Source organism: Catharus ustulatus, chromosome 25 (assembly GCF_009819885.2).
Source record: "Catharus ustulatus isolate bCatUst1 chromosome 25, bCatUst1.pri.v2, whole genome shotgun sequence".
In the NCBI taxonomy this organism is placed as follows: Eukaryota; Metazoa; Chordata; class Aves; order Passeriformes; family Turdidae; genus Catharus; species Catharus ustulatus.
Window position 1 is genome coordinate 317,181 of NC_046245.1, and position 19,042 is coordinate 336,222.

General features: G+C 50.0%; 2 protein-coding genes across 2 annotated transcripts; both read right to left on the reverse strand.

The window, feature by feature from the left end:
* Window positions 1-957: 957 nt before the first annotated feature.
* Window positions 958-6,898, reverse strand: MOV10 (Mov10 RISC complex RNA helicase). Its single transcript, XM_033079941.1, has 21 exons — window positions 6,765-6,898; window positions 5,968-6,061; window positions 5,739-5,872; window positions 5,414-5,652; window positions 4,964-5,204; window positions 4,660-4,779; window positions 4,418-4,571; window positions 4,182-4,336; window positions 3,906-4,082; window positions 3,677-3,824; window positions 3,423-3,584; window positions 3,225-3,328; window positions 2,896-2,993; window positions 2,685-2,804; window positions 2,494-2,596; window positions 2,169-2,292; window positions 1,898-2,089; window positions 1,683-1,757; window positions 1,447-1,572; window positions 1,177-1,265; window positions 958-1,072 (listed from the first exon to the last, which is right to left on the reverse strand). The coding sequence occupies exons 1-21, from the start codon at window positions 6,896-6,898 to the stop codon at window positions 958-960; spliced, it is 2,904 nt and encodes a 967-aa protein (XP_032935832.1).
* Window positions 6,899-8,415: 1,517 nt separating this feature from the next.
* On the reverse strand, window positions 8,416-18,913 carry CAPZA1 (capping actin protein of muscle Z-line subunit alpha 1). Its single transcript, XM_033080004.2, has 10 exons — window positions 18,782-18,913; window positions 14,830-14,893; window positions 14,521-14,572; window positions 13,631-13,694; window positions 12,117-12,323; window positions 11,654-11,733; window positions 11,154-11,232; window positions 10,610-10,681; window positions 9,977-10,039; window positions 8,416-9,397 (listed from the first exon to the last, which is right to left on the reverse strand). Exons 1-10 carry the CDS (start codon window positions 18,896-18,898, stop codon window positions 9,257-9,259), a joined length of 939 nt encoding a protein of 312 aa, XP_032935895.2. The 5' UTR covers window positions 18,899-18,913; the 3' UTR covers window positions 8,416-9,256.
* Window positions 18,914-19,042: the final 129 nt, after the last annotated feature.

Sequence of the window (19,042 nt, forward strand, 5' to 3'; positions counted from 1 at the left end):
TCCTACTTGGGGCTTTGTGCTGCAGGGTGGGGACTTGCCTGGCCCCAGCCCCTCTTCCCTCAGCTGCTGGTGGAGGATCAGGGCTCAGGACCCAGTCAGCATGCAGTTTTCATGGGAAGGACCAGGCAGGAGCTGCCCAGCTGGACCCAGTCCCTGGGTGCTGGGCACTGCCATCACTGCTGGAGCAGGTAGGGCAAGGCTGCAGTGAGCCTGGTGCTGCTCTGAAGCTCTCTCGGTGTAAACAAGGCCCACCTAGCACTCAACAATACACTGCTTTTCTCTAAACTTTTATTCCAGGGAAATAGAGTGCCTGCACAGCCATGCCAGCTCTCAGGCCAGGCAGCTGCTCAGTGGAGAGCTGAGCCAGCTTGTCCCAGGCCAGGTCTCTGCCTTCCCCAGTCACAGCAGCACTGGGCACCCACTGGAGCTCTTTAGAGGTCAGAGCCTCCAGGCTTAAGCCTTTCACTGAATAGTGAGACCGGTCACAGAGAATTGTTTTGCCACAGCCATATCAAAAAATGATTAAAATGGAGAGTTGTCCCAGTCTGATGCTGGTGTGGGCTTTGTGGCTGGCAGCAAAGACTGGCAACAACTTGTGGTCTGGTGGGTTCAGCCCCATCTCCACAGGGATGCAGGGAGCACCCCAGGACTGAGACAGAAAGAGCAGGAGGTGCTGCAGGCCAGGGACAGGCTGAGGGGATGCAGCTTCATGGGTCTTCTCCTCCCTTCCCAGGTGCGTTTCCTGCAGAGAAATCTCATGGCAGAGCGGGCCCCTGACTTTGAGATGGAGACATGCAAGCCCTAGGCAAAAACCTGTTGTAAGCCCTGTGGCATTTGGGGCAGGAGAAGCCTCCCAGTGCCCCAGCTGTAACCCTGGCCCTGCTGCTGCCCCGGGGTGCTGACGTGGCATGACCAGCACCCTGCTGCTCTCAGGGCCCAGCTCTGCCCACCTGGGTGCTAAACACCGAGCTGCAGCGTGCGGAGCTCCTCGGTGATTCTGTCCTCAGCCGTGCTCTCATCCTCGTAGGGGTATCCTGTGTAGCCACCCTGTTCCTGGCAGTACCTGAGGAACCTGCAGGTGCAGAGGCAGGGGGTACAGGCATGGCCAGGCGCCAGGTGCTGGCAGCAGGAGAGGGCAGGGGCAGGTGAGCACTGCCAGGGGCAGGAGCAGCTCACCTGTGCCAGTGCTGGTCCTTGCTGAGCACGGTCGGATTACCCACCACGATCAGCAGAGCCTTGGCCCTCGTGATGGCCACGTTAAGCCTCTGAAGGGGACAAACAAGAGGGCTTTACCTGGCTGTAACACCTCCCATCACCTCACAGCCCCTCCTGGGGGCAGGCAGCTCTGCTGTGGCACTGAGCACCCAGAGCAGCTCTGCAGACTGTGAGAACCAGAGGGAAGAAGGGGATGCCAAGGAAGAAGGGTCTGCTCGGGCAAGGCAGTACCTTGGGGTCCTTGAGGAAGCCCAGCCTGAAGGTCTGGTCGAACTGGAGGTAGGTGCTGCAGCTGCGCACGGTGGAGATGAGGATCACGAGCCGCTCCTGGCCCTGGAACTCCTCCACAGAGCCCACCTGGGGCAGGGACACAGGTGAGGGGCCAGAAGCACCCCTGGGCTGGGGCTGGCAGGGCTCCCTCCTCCTGTGCAGGGTGTGCTCCTCTCTCCTCCATGCCCAGGACATACCTTCAGCTGGCTGATGTCTGCCAGCCTCCGCAGATCGGGATCCAGGGAGGTGATGGCTCTCCGGATCTTCTCTACCTGAGGGGAGGCATGTGGCAAAATCCAGCCACCACAGGGCCATCCTTGTGCCAGCCCTGGGGCTGCCCGTCCCTCCCAGTGTTCCCTGTCCCTCAGGGAGGTCTCTGCCCGTGCCCTGCCTGCAGAGCTGTGTCCCTCACCTGCTTCCTGTAGGGAGAAATGATGCCGATCTCCTTGGGGGGCACAGTGGGGCAGCTCCCCTTGCCCCGGCTCAGCAGCAGCTTCTTCAGGTAGTAAATCAGGACCTCAATTTCAGCCGTGTTGAAGAATGAGGGGCTGTTGGCCTCTCTCTGGTCTTCCCCACAAACCCCGTGGAAGATGATGGGGAAGCCCTGGGGATGGAGAATGTTTAGCTCTGCTCTGCCTTTGCCTCGGGGATCCCCCTGGGTCAGTCCCTCCTGCGCCCCTCACTTTTTTGGGAAGCTCCTCCCAGGTACAGTACAGATTCCGGATGTCAAGCCTGTTGTTCTTGCACACCTTCAGCTCGTTGTCATAGAAGAGCTCGTTTGGAATCTTGAGAATGGCCTCGTGGGACCTGGCAGAGGCAGGACAGTGCCCAGGGTGGGTGCCATGTGGGTCCAGAACCCTCTCAGGCACCGTGCACTCAGGACAGCAGGTACACTGCCACCTCCCACACCAGCTGGGGCACTGTGAGGCTCTGGGGGACAGATCCTGGAGAGCCATGTTCACCAATCCCTGCCTGCTCGATCCCTTCCTGCACCATCCCTGTCCCCACCTGTAGTTCCAGAGCAGCTTGGTGATGAACTGTGGGTTGTATCCTCCACTCGACTTCTTGTACAGAGGGTTGTGCAGCATCAGCCTCTCCAGCAGTGAGGTGCCTGTGCCCAGTGACAGCCTGTGGCTCCCCACAAGGCCACTCAGCCCCTGTGGGGTGCCTGCAGCACTCCCACCCCTCTCCATACTCACCCAAACCATGCTGGATGGCCAGGGGTGAGGTCAGGACGGGGCCCAGCTGCTTGGGGTCTCCTGCCAGCACCAACTGCCCCCCATTGGGGTTGGTCTCCTGATCCATGGGAGCCAGGAGCCCTGGGAACAGGGAGAGCTCAGTGGGGAATGGGAGGGAGCCCAGGCCATGGAAAAATGCTGGTCCTTGAGACAGGAGCTGAGCACCACTCACCTGCGATGGCAACCACGCTCTCCGGCTCCACTGCACGGCCACATTCGTCAATGAAGACGTGGGAGAAAAACCCAGGCGGGAAATTGGCTGACACCAGCCTGGAGGAGAGATGGAATGAGGCTGTCTCAGCATTCTGCCCCACCTGGCCATCCTTTCTCCTCTACCCTTCATCCTCATCCTCCCACAGAGGAGAGATTTCCACCCCTGCTGCCTTCCCCCCTCCAACTCCTCCCTGCTGAATCCCAGAGGGACTGCCTTCACAGCCTGGCTGCAAGGCAGCCCTGGGTCCACCTGCCACAGATGCTGGGGACAATCCCAGCTCCTCTGACCTTCCTGCTGTCACCAGTGTGGTGATGATAATCCGGTACCGCTTCAGGCTCTCCTTGCTTGGGTACACGTAGCTGCTCTGCTCCTCATCCCAGTTGCAGCAGGGCTGGAGCACAGGCATTGGGTGAGGTCCCACTGTCCAGGGGGATGCCAGCCCAGATGTGCTGTCAGGATTTCAGGGCGGAGGGGCAGGGACCTACCGTGATATCGGTGGGCACATCCCTGTAGTTCCGGGAGCTGGCAATGAGCCTGTAGACGTTCTCAGGGGCAATGTCCTTGATGAGGCACTGGCACAGCAGGTCTGTGGCACTGTTGGAGGGGGCACAGGCCAAGATACGGGCATTCTTGAAGCATGTCCACACCTGGGTGGGAGGAGGAGGAGTGACAGCACTGAGCCCTGCGGACAAGAGTGGGCAGCAATGCTCGGGGCTGGATTTGGGCACTGGCCACTCACCTGCTTGATGGCCTCCACCATAGTGACCGTCTTGCCAGTGCCAGGGGGACCAAAGATGAGGTATGGGGCTGGCCGGGACAGCCCCGCGACAATGTGGGTCACAGCTTTGCACTGCTCCTCGTTGGTCTCCAGCTCACGGTTAAACCACCTGTGGGAGCAGAGGCTGCACTGCTGGAGCCCCATCGCCTCCACTCCCAGACCCTCCCACCCTGCAGAGCTGGGCACTCACTGGGGCTGGAAGGGGCCTGGGAAGAGGGACTTGTGGCAGGAGGCAGAGGGGAAGAGGAGGCTGAACAAGCCGTGGCGCATGGCCAGGAATGCAGCCCGATGCTGGACCTGCAGTGGCAGCCGGCTGAAGGTGAAGGTCACATCAAACTTCAGGTTTTTCACAAACTTCTTCTGCAGCCTAGGAAGGAATGGCATGAGCAGTGCATGGACACTCTCCCAAGCCCTTCTGGCCCCTTCCAACCCGCTCCTGGCATCTCTGGGACCAGACATCACTCACTTGGAGGAGAAGCCCAGCCTGACCTTCTCCAGTTCCACGCTGTGCACGTAGCCCTTGTACTGCACGAGCGGGGAGTGGTCCCGCTCGCTGCTCAGGTGGGCAAAGAGGTGATCCCCTCTCAGCAGGGACGGGCGGTTCTCGGCCACGCCAGGAACCTGTGCCAAAGGGCCAGTGTGATGCCAGGCACTCTGGGAGTCCGGGGGCTGTGCCCTCCCAGCCCTCACCCCCCTACGCACATCAAGAACCAGCAGCCCCCTGTCCTGCACCATGGTCACATCCTGCATGTCGTAGCGCCGGATGTCCACCTCCATCTGGATCTCCTCCAGGTGCAGCAGCAGCTGGAATTTCTTCTGGTAGTTCTCAGCCTGCAGAGGGGCTTCCAGCAGCGAGCTGAGGGCAGCAGCAATGTCAGTGTGTCCCAGGGACAGTCTGGCACTCAAGAAACAGCTCAGCATTGCTCTCAGCCCTTGGCACTCACCGCATGGCAGCCCAGCTGGAGCTGCCACTGTTGGGTCCGAGCAGGATCGTGTCCTTGAGGCTCTTTGGGTACTGGTAGGTGCCCAGAGGGATTTCCCTCTCCAGTTCATTTTTCAGGGAGCTGGGTGGAGGGGACAGCAGTGATGCAGGGAGTACATAGTGTCCCCAACCCCACTGTCACCAGCCATCTCGCAGGGCTGAAGCATTGTCCTGTGGTGCTCAGTCAAGGAGCTGAACCTTGTCCTTGCTGGAGAACAGACTGGGCCCCTCTGCTCAGGATGGCAGCAGGTGACTTCACCACATACCTGTCCGGGGGGATGCCTTCCTCGGTGATGACTGTGACAAGGCGCGGGAGGCTGGCTGTGTAAGGCTGGAAAAGTGCTGAGGGCCCCAGGTCCTTGGCCAGCTGGCTCTCGGCAACGGCAGCCACGTAGCGTGAGATGCTGAAGGGCTGGTCTGGCTCCTTGGTGAACTCGAAGAGCACCACAGCACTGAAGTGCCCATTGCAGGTGGTGAGGCACCGCACCTGGATGGGGTACATGCCACCTGCGCGGTGAAGTGGTGAGATTGGGTCCTGTATCATCTCTGCAGGGCGGGGCAGGGATGGGATGGGATGGGATGGGATGGGATGGGATGGGATGGGATGGGATGGGATGGCATGGCATGGCATGGCATGGCATGGCATGGAATGGCATGGCATGGCATGGCATGGCATGGCATGGCATGGCATGGCATGGCATGGGACAGGACCCTACCTGGGTGTAGCAGCAGGGACTGGCCCTGCACTGCCCCCTGCTCATCAGTGAAGGAGAGCTCCTTCGACTGCTGGCGGGGCTGGAACCGCTGCAGTGTCACCACCTCGGTGCCTCGGTTCTGCACCAGGACAGTGACCGTGCAGGGCTCACCCGGCACCACTGGGAAGCGGATATTCCCATTGCCCTGGTCGTAGTCTGAGACGATCTCTACCCCGTGCTTCCCACGAATGAGCTCAGCCCTGTGGGGAGGGAGGGTCAGGCTTTCCCAGCCGGGGTGGGGGCTCCAGGGGTCATGCCAAGGCAGGGTGCTGCCTGCTGGTCATACCAGTGCTTGGCATAGATCTGGGGCGTTTGTGGAGCAGAGTTGAGCTGCTGTCCTGAGGCAGAGGTGGACACGGAATTCTGTGCATTCCTTCTGGGTCTCGGGTACTGGTCTGCCACCACCACATTCGTCTTCACCTGCAAGGAGCAGCCAGAGTCAGCGTGGCCCCGGGATGCTGCAGGGGGCTCCTGAGGAGCCAGTCCCAGTGGGCACTGCCCCAGCACGAACTCACCTTGAATTTCACCACCTGTCCGTGCACCTGAACCTGGTGGGTTGTCCTTAGCGCGTACAGAATGCCAGAAAAACTGGGTGTCTTTGCATCAGTCCTGCAGTGCCAGGGAGAGGGTTTGTGTGGGACAGTGTGGCTCAGCTGCCATGGGCAGAGGTGAGGCAAGCAGGAAGATGAAGCAGGACACTGAGGCTGCAGTGAGGGGGCTCTCAGCAGGTCCCCTCTGCTCCAGGAGAGGAAGAAGGACTTGGGCTTCCCACTGGTCTGTGCAAATCTTACATCCCTGCTGGCTGCTCCAGCAATTCCGTGCTGTGCCATTGTTGTTCCAGCCATGGCACAGCCATTCCAGCCCTCGGTGCCTCACTGCCTGGCCCCGACAGCCGTGCAGACCCTGTCCGTGCCAGGGCTCAGGGGCTGAGCGGGGACAGATGGTGGCTCTGCTAAGGCACAGTCACTGTGCTCCCAGCAGAGATGACTCCCCAGGTACCTCCTCCCAGTCCCACCAATGCACTGAGCCCTGGCTTTGCCAATGATTAACAGTGGTCATATTGCACAAAGGCCAGCGAGATTGGTGTCAGCAGGGTGAGTATGGTGGGCAGTGGGTGCCCAAGGCCATCCCCAGGCAGCTGCTGGGGGCCCATGGAGCTGGGGATCATCCCAGCAAGGTGAGACAGAGAAGCTTGGGGACCCCAGCGATGCTGCTGGGGACCAGTGATGCTGGCCAGGCACCGGGGATTGGGAGATGCTGGCCAGGGGTCTGTCCCAGGCGATGCTGCCCGGGTCTGGCCGGGCGCTCTCACCTGCCCCGGAACTCCTGGTTGTAGATGGTCCGCAGCGTTTCCCGCAGGCTCTCCTGCTCCCGGTCCGTGTCCTGCAGGAACTGCAGGAATTGACGCCCCCAAAAACCGGCCTCCGCCACGGTGAACTTCGGCATGGTTGAACCGAGCCGAGCTGAGCCGAGCCGTGCCGTGCCGAGATGGTGCCCCGTCGAGGAGTGCCAGGTTAAGCCGGGCTGGGCTGGGCTGGGCTGACCCGGGCTGGTCGCGCAGGGAGAAACGAAAGCGAAAGGGGAGCGGCTGCGGGGCCAGAGCAGCACGGGGGGGACCCTGGGGCTGGGTGGGAGATAACGGAGAAGGGCCAGGAGGCAGACAGGGAACGAGTCAGTCTAAAGGATGATTAGCTGAAGATTTGGAGAAGGACAAAGAGATAGAAACTCTCTTAAGGCTGGCGCACCGGTGGTGAAGTGCCTCCGGTGTAACCCAGGAGCAGAAAGACTAGCCTTGAGGCAGATAAAAGCTGTGTTGTGTGCAGAGTCTTATCTCGGGCCCTGCTTCAGCTTCACATTCTTGGCATTGCTGCAGCAATTTCCTGGATCCAGGGCCGCAGCCCACAGCACCTGAGGCGCACACAGCTTTCATGTCACCTGGGTGCTGCCCAGGGAGAAGCCTCTTATCAAACTGTGCCGTGCACAGCACTGTGCAAACCCCCCAAAAAGCCCAGCCTTGTCCGTCTGGGATACGAGCAGGAGTGTCTGAGGTAGGTGTTACAGTAAGACACCGAGGATGAGTGGAATTACCTCCTTGCTGCCTTTTTTACAGGGTAAGGAGCTGCATTAAAGCTCTGTGATTTTTTTTATTTTAATGTGGAGGCTCAGCCCTCCAGTTCCCATGTCTGATGCTCCCATTCCAGGGTGGGAGCATCACTCATGGGTTTGGAGTTCTGCCACCCCTGCCTGATCACGGAGCTGTTAAGGTTGGAAAAGACCTTTGAGATCAATAAAGTTCCACCATGAACCATCACCGTGTTCACCACTAAACTATGCCCTCAAGTGCCACATTCACATTTTTGAACACTCTCAGGGATGGTGACTCCAACACTTCCTAGCCTTCAGGAAGTAACAGGAGTGGGACCGTGAAAGAACAGACACAAATGGCTTTAAACAAAAGACTGGTGTATTTGCACTAGACTAGTTGATACAGAGGATGCCTGAGGGATGAATGGTCAGTCTCAGCAGCAAATACAAATATATTTTATTTAGATAAAACTCACAAAGGAGAAACACTTATTTTGTGGTGTTACTGTGCAAAACCTGAAGTGTAACGTGCAGGCAACCCCACCCCTCTCTTCCCAACCTTTTTTCCTTTGTGTGTTTATAAACAAGAAGACATGAGCCAGTTTAAAAACCAGAACCTGCAAGGCGCCCAGTGATAACCCAGTGCAAACAAAGCAAAGGGAGTTCACCAAAGGAGGATCACTTTGTAGTGAATCCATGTTCCAAGATCTGAGAAAGGCGGACGTGTATCTTTTCATCCTCCCCTTCAGAGAAACTGTTATGACTGCTAATTTTGATATTAGAGAGGAAAATAGTAATGCACAGCAAGCATGTAGAAGAGATTCATTCCAAAATCCCCTCTAAGCATAAAAATAAACTGTCCACAACTGAGACAAATGGAAAGGATTTTTTCTTTCACTTTGGTGCAAATTTATTTATTTTGTACACTATCCATCCATACACCTGTGATACAAATCTATGAACCTGCCACAAAGCATTAAAGCACAACATACCTATTATTCTGTAGACATTTGCATTTTTAATCACCATCCAGCCCTTGTGGATCAGCAGTAACTCATCTTGTAGTTCTGTAAAAATGCAGATGTCTGGTAACCGTACGTACACAAGGGAGGGGAGAACAAGGATGTTCACTTTTTGGGAACATGGCTCAAATCTTCAGATTAAAAAAAAGTTATGTTCCTGGAAGAGCTGGGTCAGTAGGGAATTCTGTAAAGGATCTTGTAAACTTTTTCTACAGTAAAATCTAAACCTGCAGGCATCTGCTTTGTGGAGGTTGGGAGTAAGGACACGAGGACTCACTGTCTTGCACTTACTGTGTCCTGCAGCGCCGTGAGCTCTTGGCAGGTCTGACAAACTTACTGGATACCTGGAGTGCTAGATACAGGTGAAGGAACTCTCTGCACCCTCTCCTGGGGTAATCTTAGGGCTTTGCCAGCTAGGAAGTTTTCCAGCCAGAAACTGAAAACAGCTATACTTCTGAGCCATGAATGGCTGAATTTAAATGACCTATTAAATGCAGCTACAACAGGAAGTTTTATGTGGCAGGAGACACAAAACACAAAGACAACTATTTGTTCCACGGTTCCCTCTCAGGCTAGAAAACCTGTTAACTTTGAAAGCCCTAAAAAATGCTGCTCTGGTTTAGAAACCATCTACTTGGCATAGGACCACATTTGTTTTTTTGCACACGAATGTTTCATACACCTCCTTGTTTCTGCATTAAGCATTCTGCATTTCTTTGCCAATCTTGTAGCTGAGGATTTTGTTCCAGTCAATCTTGGTGCGGGTGACGGGCAGCTGCCGGCGTAAGGCTTTGAAAGTGGTGTCTGACATGGTCTGGTAATTTTCACTGATTGCTGTCTGCAAGGGCAAGCAGATTTGGTTAGGGCACTCATAAAACACTATGACAAAGCTCAACTTAGTGCTAAAGCCACAAACTCCATTCTGTAAGGTGTAAGGCACACTATTAACTGAATGAATAATGCAGTCATCAGTGTGTGTGCAAGTCAAAGGCCTTTTATTCACCTCCCCTGCAAGGCAGCAGCTTCTCCTTAGGCCTTGCACTGACTTATCTCTTTCCAGTCTCCTTGCACGCAGGCTGGGGCAATGTAAAAGCTGTTGCACACATTTCCTCCTCAATATTTTTAACTGTCACAGAGGAAAATACATCGATTCACCCACTCCCCTCCCATGCTTGTCCCAGGTATCGTTTGTAATCCTTTAAAAAAACCATACAGCAAACCTGATAGTTAATTACAACACAGCTTTGTAACTTCACAGCTTTATAACTATATTGTTTAAATACTACTGCCCTTTTCTGGGCAATTCTTACAGTCAATACTGGATTCAGCCAGGTACAGAACCAGAGGTCAGTTTCCCATTAACTGCAAATGGAGACTGATATGATTCTATGGTTTATTTAACTACCACTGATCTTACCTGGTACTCATTTTCTGCATTTTCTATGATCTTAATAAACTCCTTAGCAGTTTGGACATCACTCTGCAAAGGAGAAAAAAAAGTTTGCATGTTTAAGAGCAACTTACATGAGCTACACCATAGATGTCTTCTCAAGTGATAGGCTGAGTACAGATAAAGTAGGCAACATCATCAGCTTGTGCCTCCTGGTTGTAGCTGGGCTCCTTTCACTTACTACACACTGGGTAGAGCTTGTGCTCCAAACTGGAACACGGCTGCACCCTAGTGAGCAAAAAGGAACCTTCATGGTAAAATGAGTCACTGCAGCTGTTGCTCCCTCTACTATACTGGAGGGTTTCTTGATTTCCCTTGGTGTATGTTTCTTACTGTTCTTTCCCATGCAGAGAGATAGAGAAGCATATTCAGTCCTCTTTAACCCAAACTTCCAAAAGAAGCTTTCCAATAGAGATTTTCTAATAAAATTGAATTTTATGCAATTGGGAATCTGGTACTCCTATGTGACTCTAAACACCACATTGACTGTTTACCCTAAAATCACTTTAAAGTCAAGAAAATGCAGTCACAGCAGTGCATGCTTCATGAGCTGTTCAAGGAATAAAACAATTGATCATAAAGATCTTTTAGCATACTTACTGACACCTGTACAGAGTCCTGAATGTCTTTGTGACTAACCAGCTGGACGTTGCCATCCTCATAGTAATGGACCTGGACAAAAAGACAGAATGCAGCTTTTATCAGGACCACTCACTCCAGGATTCCAGCCCCAAACAGCTCAACAGAGCATTGTAACAGTCTTCTCTGCTTACATGGAGACTAGAAGCAGGATGGATTTTCTAAAAGCTTTCATTCTTTGTCAAGACTGTTCAAGATTATGTTAATCAGTAAATGCCTAGAGCTAAGAGAAACTATAAAATACTCAAGGTAGAGGTTTTAACCCTATAAAGTGAAGCAAAGTGGAGGCCTACAGGGCAATGCTAAATAAACCACAGGCTGGATCTGAGACCATTCCTGAAATACTAGATTTAAGAATTTATTTCTTGAATTGTTTAGTTTAATAACATCCTGACTTGAGAAGGACATCTCTGCTGCATTTCAGCATCTCATTCTGAGCCAAATGCATTTGTGTAAGAGAAGCACAATGCAGCTTCTCTCATTACTGCCAGGAAAAATAACTCACTTGGATTTTGAGCACTGCAGCCACTTGAGCTGTTGGTGGTGTGATGGTAAACTTCCACTCTGATCTCCAACGCCCATTCCTAAAAGCAATCAAAGCATGAAAAACTATTTCCAAGAAGTTCTAACAGGAAAAAGAATTGAATTAACAAGCAAGTTGCTCCTGATGTTGTTTTATCACCAATCCCACCTGGGATTTAGTGATTTAGATGGCATGGAGTTAAATTTCTGCAGCCCAGTTGAATATAACGCAGCTTCAGTACAAAGAAGCTCCAGAGATGTAAAGGAGTATCTCCCCGGCTCTGCTAATGACTTTTCCTCTGGACAGGTCACAGGAAGAGCTTTGGTATATGCCAAGGGGGCTCGCAAGGAAAACAGACTACAGAAGGAAAAGAACTTATTGGGAAGCCCAAAATTCCCTGTCCTTCAGATCGTGTCAGAGTGAGAGGCTGGTTTGAGGAATCAGGCAAAAGTAGAAAAGACACTGTGTTGAAATAGTCTTACCAGAAGTTTTTGGGCTGAAACTGGTGGCTCTCAATACAGGCAATAATTGTCTGCTGTCCATCTATAGATTTACCATAAACCTGTATTTAGAAAAAGAGTTAAAAAGGCCCAAAAGCTAAGGAAAGTCATTCTTAACGTCTGTTCATGGCAGCAGGGTGCAGGCTGCTGTGGTGGCACCTCAGTGGGAACAGGCACCACGAGTTACATTGTCCCACACCTCCCCTGGCAGGTATTTTATTACTGGGAGGTGTGAAGGTGCTTGGCAGTCATGCCACTGAAAAAGATCTAATCCATCTTTAGCTCCATTGCACACCAAGACAGTTGCACCCCCTCTGGAACATGTCATTCCAAAGTTAACCAAAATGCCAGTGAGGATGGAGAACTGCAGCAGCTCTGCCCAGCAGAGCCTGCTCTAGGTGTGACTCAGAGGAACATTTCCAGGGAAACAGGAGGGATACTCAACAGTGCAGAAGCCATTGGGGTAATGATCTTTGACGTAGGCTCTCAGTGCACTGTCACAGGCATCTCTCCATTGCTTCAGAGCTGATTCTGTGTCCTCGGGCTGCGGATCACTTGCTTCTTTCCTTAAGTGATCAAACTTAAAAGAAAGCTTGTTTCTTGGGTCTAAAAATCTGCCATTGCCCAGATCACCATGTTCTGTGATTAAGACCTGTAAAAGAAGTTGAAATGATGATACATTTAGACTGCTATAGATGTGTTATTTTGTATTTTTCCCTCCTTGCATCTCAGTGCTACAGTAGGTTCTTTCATTGAGCTATAAGATCACATAAAGAAAACCAAGTACTTTCAGTAATAATTTAAATTAGTAGTTGTTGTGAGGCTGAAGGTAACTCTGCTCTCCACAGTAATGCTGCACTTAAGACTTCTGTCCCAGAAAAGGCTGAACTCTCATGATGTATGTATTTGGCTTAAAATTTGGTATCCCTGTGATAGAAGCAGGTTGTTTTGCCTTTACAGTTATTTTAGCTGTTTTCCTTCTTCGTTTCCAAAGGAAACAGAGACTTTACTCTGGAATCTACCATTTATTGCCTGTTCCATGTTGCAAGAGCTCCACTTCTGGGCAAGAATGGTACATAGATGTGACTACTTCTAAAATACACCAAGTAAAGCAGACAGCAAAGCAGCATTGCACATTCCCTTCTTTTTAATTTTTCACCTTAATTCTCTGGCTTCCCAAATACTGACTTTATCTGAGTGGGTTTTTTCTTTTGCAGGTAGTACTGTAACTTTCTCATCAAAGCTATTTCTATGAACACCTCTCATAATACGTGCCTCCTGTAAACATATCTGGGACACCAGAAAAGCTGGGTCAGAGCTTGGATCAGAGAACAGAGCAGATGGCCAGGCAGCTTTCTGGCTTCTCTACGACTTGCTGTTTGTTCTAAAAAAAGTTTAAAAAAGCCACTGAAAAGACTTGTTTTGCTGGCATAGACTGGATAGTAGTAGGTATAATCACTACACCAAATCAATGATTCTGTAGCAACAAAGAAAAGTTTGTTTTTTAGGGTAGCTGGGAATGGATTAAAATTGCAGAAAATAAACCAAACAAATTCTTAAGAATCTACTATCAATTGTCAGTTGGAATTGTAAGCAATTAGCAACAGAAGGATTTGTAAGCGAGCTTTAAATAGACAGTAATCTTTAATCATTCATACTCTTATGTAAAATTCCAGTGACTTCAGCATGGAGCTTTAAGGAACAATGAATTGGATTTATTAAGTAGTAGGACACAGAACTTAAAGAGAATATCTTGCTTATGCTTTGTTCTCATAGAAGAACGTTTGTCATGATAATGATATCTGGGGGAAGGAGCAGGGGTGGTACCTTGTGAGCACAACGAGTGAGTCAGCTGATGGTGATGTTGACTTGTGAGCCAACATCCTGACAAAACCACACTTTTATTGCTTTTTCACAGTGCAGTAATAAAAACCTCAGGTGTACAAAGTCTCCCCTTACCTGATCATCGTACCCTTCGATCTTCACCGGAGTGAACTGATCCATGTTGTACTGTGCAAATGCACTGGTGAGGAGCAAAAGAACGTGAACTTTAGATGTACATGCACATTTATTTTGACTCAAGTATGCTGTGTGATTGAATTACAGCAAACATCACCTTAATCAGGCAAATAATAAACACACAAGCACCGTTAAAGGGTTTCCAATACCTTTTACTGTAGATAGTTATAAACCCCAGGTCTAAGAGCAGGTTTGTTTAGTGATGACCAGAAAAATACAGCATTCAAAAGTAGAACAGCAGGTAGCCTGGGGAAATGTGAGCAAGCCAAGGCAAAACAGGAACACCCCAGCTACAATTTAGACAGCAGCAAGGTAAACAAATGAATAGATGAATATTTACAACAATTTTCTTATGCGAAGACTTGCTGACTGACATCACCTAGCTTGAACTAGATCTTAGCGTCAAAAAGCTTTTATGTGTAATCCTTAAGCACCTTCTGATGAAGCTGTGGAAGTAAACAAATTTTGAAAACTTTTTATTGAGGACAGTTCTTTTCCTAAACTTAGGCCATGGATTAATCAGTATTTCAGGCTTCACTTACTTCATAAATCAGACAATTCAACACAATCAGACATTCCTGCTGCTGCAGAGTTAAACTTTTTTGGCAGAGTGCCTTCCTGTCAGTTTTATACAGCACAAATTCCAATTTAGGGCTTTTAATAAGAATCATCCACGCCTTTCATTATATATTTTGTTAGGTGGGATAAGAAATTACAGAAGATTGCTCTGAATACAGCAAATGGCTTTCTTTGTCACAGAATGATGGGTATAAGAAAACAGCAGTATCTCTGATGGTAATTTGACCTGTGCTTGAAATCTTAGTACTTACTGTGCTGCTCCTTCCCTGAGAAGATTGTCATTGTTAAGCAATAACCGGACATCTGGAGAAGAAAGGGTTCAGGTATGTTACTGGATTTTTTGACCAAATGTTTCTCTTTATGCACTTTATTTTCAATTGTACAAACACAAACATTAAAATGATTAAATAACTTCATTAAGCAGAAGTAGTCTGGAAGGACTGCTTGCTTTCCCTAGCCACTTAACCTTAAGAGCAGTATGGTGTGACACAGCCTTAGATTTTTATAATAGATAAAAAGAGAAGAAAGCACCACAGATCATTTTTCCCTTAATTGCTTACCATTGAAAACTTCATTGAACTCTCCAGGGGGTGCATGAGTGATGAATTTTGCAGCTATACGCACCTACAGTGAAGCAGAAAAGTAATTAAAGATTAAAGATAATTTACTGAGTTCATACATATTGAAGCAATTCACCAACAAAACCAACTTTGAAGAGACAGAAAGTGGCAGGTGAAGGGAGAAATCTAGGCATGCATTGTCAAGATAGAAACAGTCTCCCAAGACTGTTCAAAGCAAGGCTGGGCAGGGCTTGGAGCAGCCTGGGCTAGTGGAAGGTGTCCTTGCCCATGGCAAGGGGTGGAACTGGGTGATCTTCAACCCTTTCAACCCAGACCATTCTGGGATTCTATGAAGGCACATGGAACTGTGATGATGAAGGCATCAATAACTGAAAAGGCCAACTCTCAACAGCCAGAAACTCTGAAAAGAAAAACCTCTCTTCTAAAAGTGTAATAAAACTGACATGTGTTCCGAAATGCAGTATACATGTTAGAATTTAGGTGGTCCAGGTAGTGACTCTGTTGGAGTTAGTAAGAGTTTATGGTTTTCATTATCAAATCCTTTATGGCTTTTACAGGACCAAAGGGAATAGAAAGATCTTGGAAGAAATGAAAGAGGAAATGTCACAAAATTAAACCTCTCCATTAAAATAATAAAAATGTCTATTTCCTCTGATAAGCTCAGCTAACAAAGATGACCAATAAGCCTCTCTGGTCTAACGAGACATTTATTGGAAGTGACTGCAGAATTGCTCATTACAACTGTGATTGTTCTGTACTTCTCATTTTGAGTGGCAAAATAAAGAAATATCCAACTGCTTCACCTGAGTTATCACCAGAGCTGGAAATAACTCGCTCCTCTCAACAGTCTCCCCTGTTTTAATTCAAAATTGTTTGTACTGTTGTCACATAATTATTTAAAGCAAGTCATGAAGAGAAATAAGCACTTTTCCAAACAAGATTACAGTAATTTCACGATATTTTCACGAATTTGAGTCCCACTGTGGGACTGATAAAATTACTGCATCCCATTGGGAGTTGCTCCAGCCAGGGGGAAGAGCCCAACATTTCTTACCAAGATAAAAACAGAGGGTTTGGGACACTAAGGGAGCCCCTTTCTCCACTGGACTCCAGAGGAAAACCGGATTTCTCCACATCCCCACTGGAGCTCCGGAGGGAAACTGCACCTTGTACAGGAGCACTGCTCCAGCTGAGCCACATCTGTCACTGCAGGAGGATGCAGCCACCATGGGATGGGACTGCTGCCAACACCCTGCCTGTCGGGTGTCAGGCTGTACTCTGACTGTGTCAGGGTTTGGGGTTTGTTCTTTGTAGTGCTGTATTGCTATTTTAATTTCCCTAGAAAAGAACTGTTATTCAAATTCCCATACTTCTGACTGAAAGCCTCTTGATTTCAAAATTATAATAATTTGGAGGGAAGGGGTTTACATTCTCCATTTCAAAGAGAAGCTCCTGCCTTTCTCAGCACACACCTGTCCTCCAAACTAAAACAGCAACTTTTTGTTCTTTGTCCGTATATAAGCCGCACTTGATTATAAGCCGCACTTCAGGTTCCCTGAGGCAAGAAAGATTACGTGTGAGATTTTTACACTCTTCCACAAATTCACTTGGAAGGATGAACAAAATTAAATCAACATAGAAAGGCCTCTGTACTTCAACCAAATGTTATTACAAACCCAATTCTGAACAAAGCAAAGGCGGCAAGTGGAAAGTGTTCATTTGGTTAATCACCCCTGCCCTGCCTCTCACAGATCAATAAAATACAAAAACATTTCAGTCAAACTATTCAAATCATGAGTGCAGGAAATAGGCTGGGGAGTGATTAATTTGAAATACCAAGCACTTGAGTGGTTGTTGGTTTTCAGAGCTGGTTTCTTGGAGGCCAGTGTCAGGATGCTTCTCTGCAGAAACACCAAAATAGGACTTTCTGCAGCTTGCCCCATTTCCTGGCCCGCGGGGCCATTTCAGGTGTCACTGCAGCTCTGCAGCATCAACTTCCTGCTTCTAAAATGGGGAAAGTGTCTGAGGGGAAGGGAAGCTGCTCAGCCATCAGCTTAAACTGGTAAAACAGCAGCAGAATGAACTTGAGCAAAACAGAGGAACTTAAAACAAAAATCACAGAATTCGAGACTGGTTGGGTTGGAACTCATCCAGTGCCACCCCCTGTCATGCCTAGGGAAACTTTTTACTGTCCCAGGCTGCTCCAAGCCCCAGTGTCCAGCCAGGCCTTGGACACTTCCAGGGATCCAGGGGCAGGCACAGCTGCTCTGGGCACCCTGTGCCAGGGCCTCAGCACCCTCACAGGGAAAAATTCCTTCCCAAAAATCCCATTTACCCCTGCTCTCTGGCAGTGGGAAGCCATTCCCCCTTGTCCTGTCACTCCAGGCCCTTGTCCCAAGTCCCTCCCCAGCTGTCGTGGAGCCCCTTTAGGTGCTGGAAGGGGATCTAAGGTCTCCCTGGAGCCTTCTCTTCTCTGCACTGGACACCTCCAGCTCTCCCAGCCTGTCTGAGAAATAAATCTCTTACCTGTGATATAATACACCCACAGAGAATAAAGGAGTAAGCTTAGAGGATGGAATAAATTAATTTTGTTGCTCAATTGATGCTTTTGGGTTTTTTGCTTTAAAGTACCAGTAAACTCAGACTTTAAAATTTAACATACATAACGTTCTAGACTCATCTGAATAGTCCCATACTACAGTAAATCTTTGCTGCATGTTTCTCTTTCAGATCCTCCCTTAAGGTTATCCTTCTCTGCCTGTGTGAGGCATTGAGTTAGTTGAAATTCAATGTTCTAAAGGCCATATCAATTCTGCCCTGGAAGACTTATTTCAAACAACATCACCTGAAATACTGACTAATGGATGAATTGCACCTCCAAAGCTCTGCTTGTTTCACAGATGATGTCACTGAAATTAACCTGAAATTGCAGTTTAAGGGAGAAATGAAAGCAGCCTCTGGACCTGTAGGATCCCTGAAGATCCAGGAGCCAGAACAACTCCTCCAGAACCTTAAGAAACAAAGCAAGCACTAAGTTTAACACTTCTAAGAGGTAAGGAAGAGTAACAGTATATTTTTAAACTACTGTGTGAGACAACAGTGTATTACCTGGCAGAGAACTTGCAGAACTTTGCCACATTGCTACACAAGAGAACAAACTGCTCATTTTCCCCGTTCCTAAAATAATTATGGCTCTATTTGCTCCTACTTAGTCCTTTCCATCCAGTATAATTTGTAGGATCTACATCAAAGTTCCTGTCAGCAGCTGAATTGAGCAGAAAACACAACGACACGCTCAGAGGGTGTTCAGGAAGCGGAGAGGTTGCAGAGCACCTTCTAGGCACGCTGGTTACTTTGCTGATTTGGGAAATGCAGCGCTGAAAACACATTTTCGCAAAATCATTTTGGTTGGGAAAGACCTTCAAGATCACCAAGGGATCCACCTGTGACTGACTCCCACCTCGTCAGCCCAGAGCTCTGGGTGCCACGTCCCTGACTATGCCCAGGGATGGGGACTCGACCACCTCCCTGGGCAGCCCCTTGCAATGTCTAATCGCCCTTTCTGTTAAGAAACTCCTCCTGAAGTCCAACCTAAACCTCTCTTGTGTCCATCTGCATGCACAACGACTGGCCGAGACGCCTCGGCTGCACCGAGGCAAGGAGGAAATCGGAAGGCAAGGAGAAAATGGGAAGGCAAGGAGGAAATGGGAAGGCAAGGAGGAAATGGGAAGGCAAAATGCTGCTCCAGTAAGGAAGAGCCGGTCCTTCAGCCGGGCGGCGGCCCGGTGGTCTCCGGGGCCCGCCCGCCCCAAGGCACTCGCAGACCGACACACCGGCACCAGGCGAGCTTGCCCGCATCTCCCCACCCACTGCCTTTCCGGGGGTAGCAGCGTCGGCCCACAGCGGAGGGGCGGCCACCCCCTTCTTTTACCTTCTCCTCATCCGACACCCGCTCCTCCAGGTCCGCCATCTTGGCAGCTGTGTGCCAATCCCGCGCAGTGCATGCCGGGAGCGCCGGGCGGCGACCCGAGAGCGCTGGCAGCGCCATCTTAGCTGTGGGCAGACATCGCGGGGCCGCCATCATAGAAGCGGGCGCGTTCTCGCGGGACCGGCTGACAGAGCCGCCGCCTCCCGCAGCCGTCGGGGCTCCCGGTCATCGTGTGGGAGATGCTCAGATGGAGCAGCAGTGATG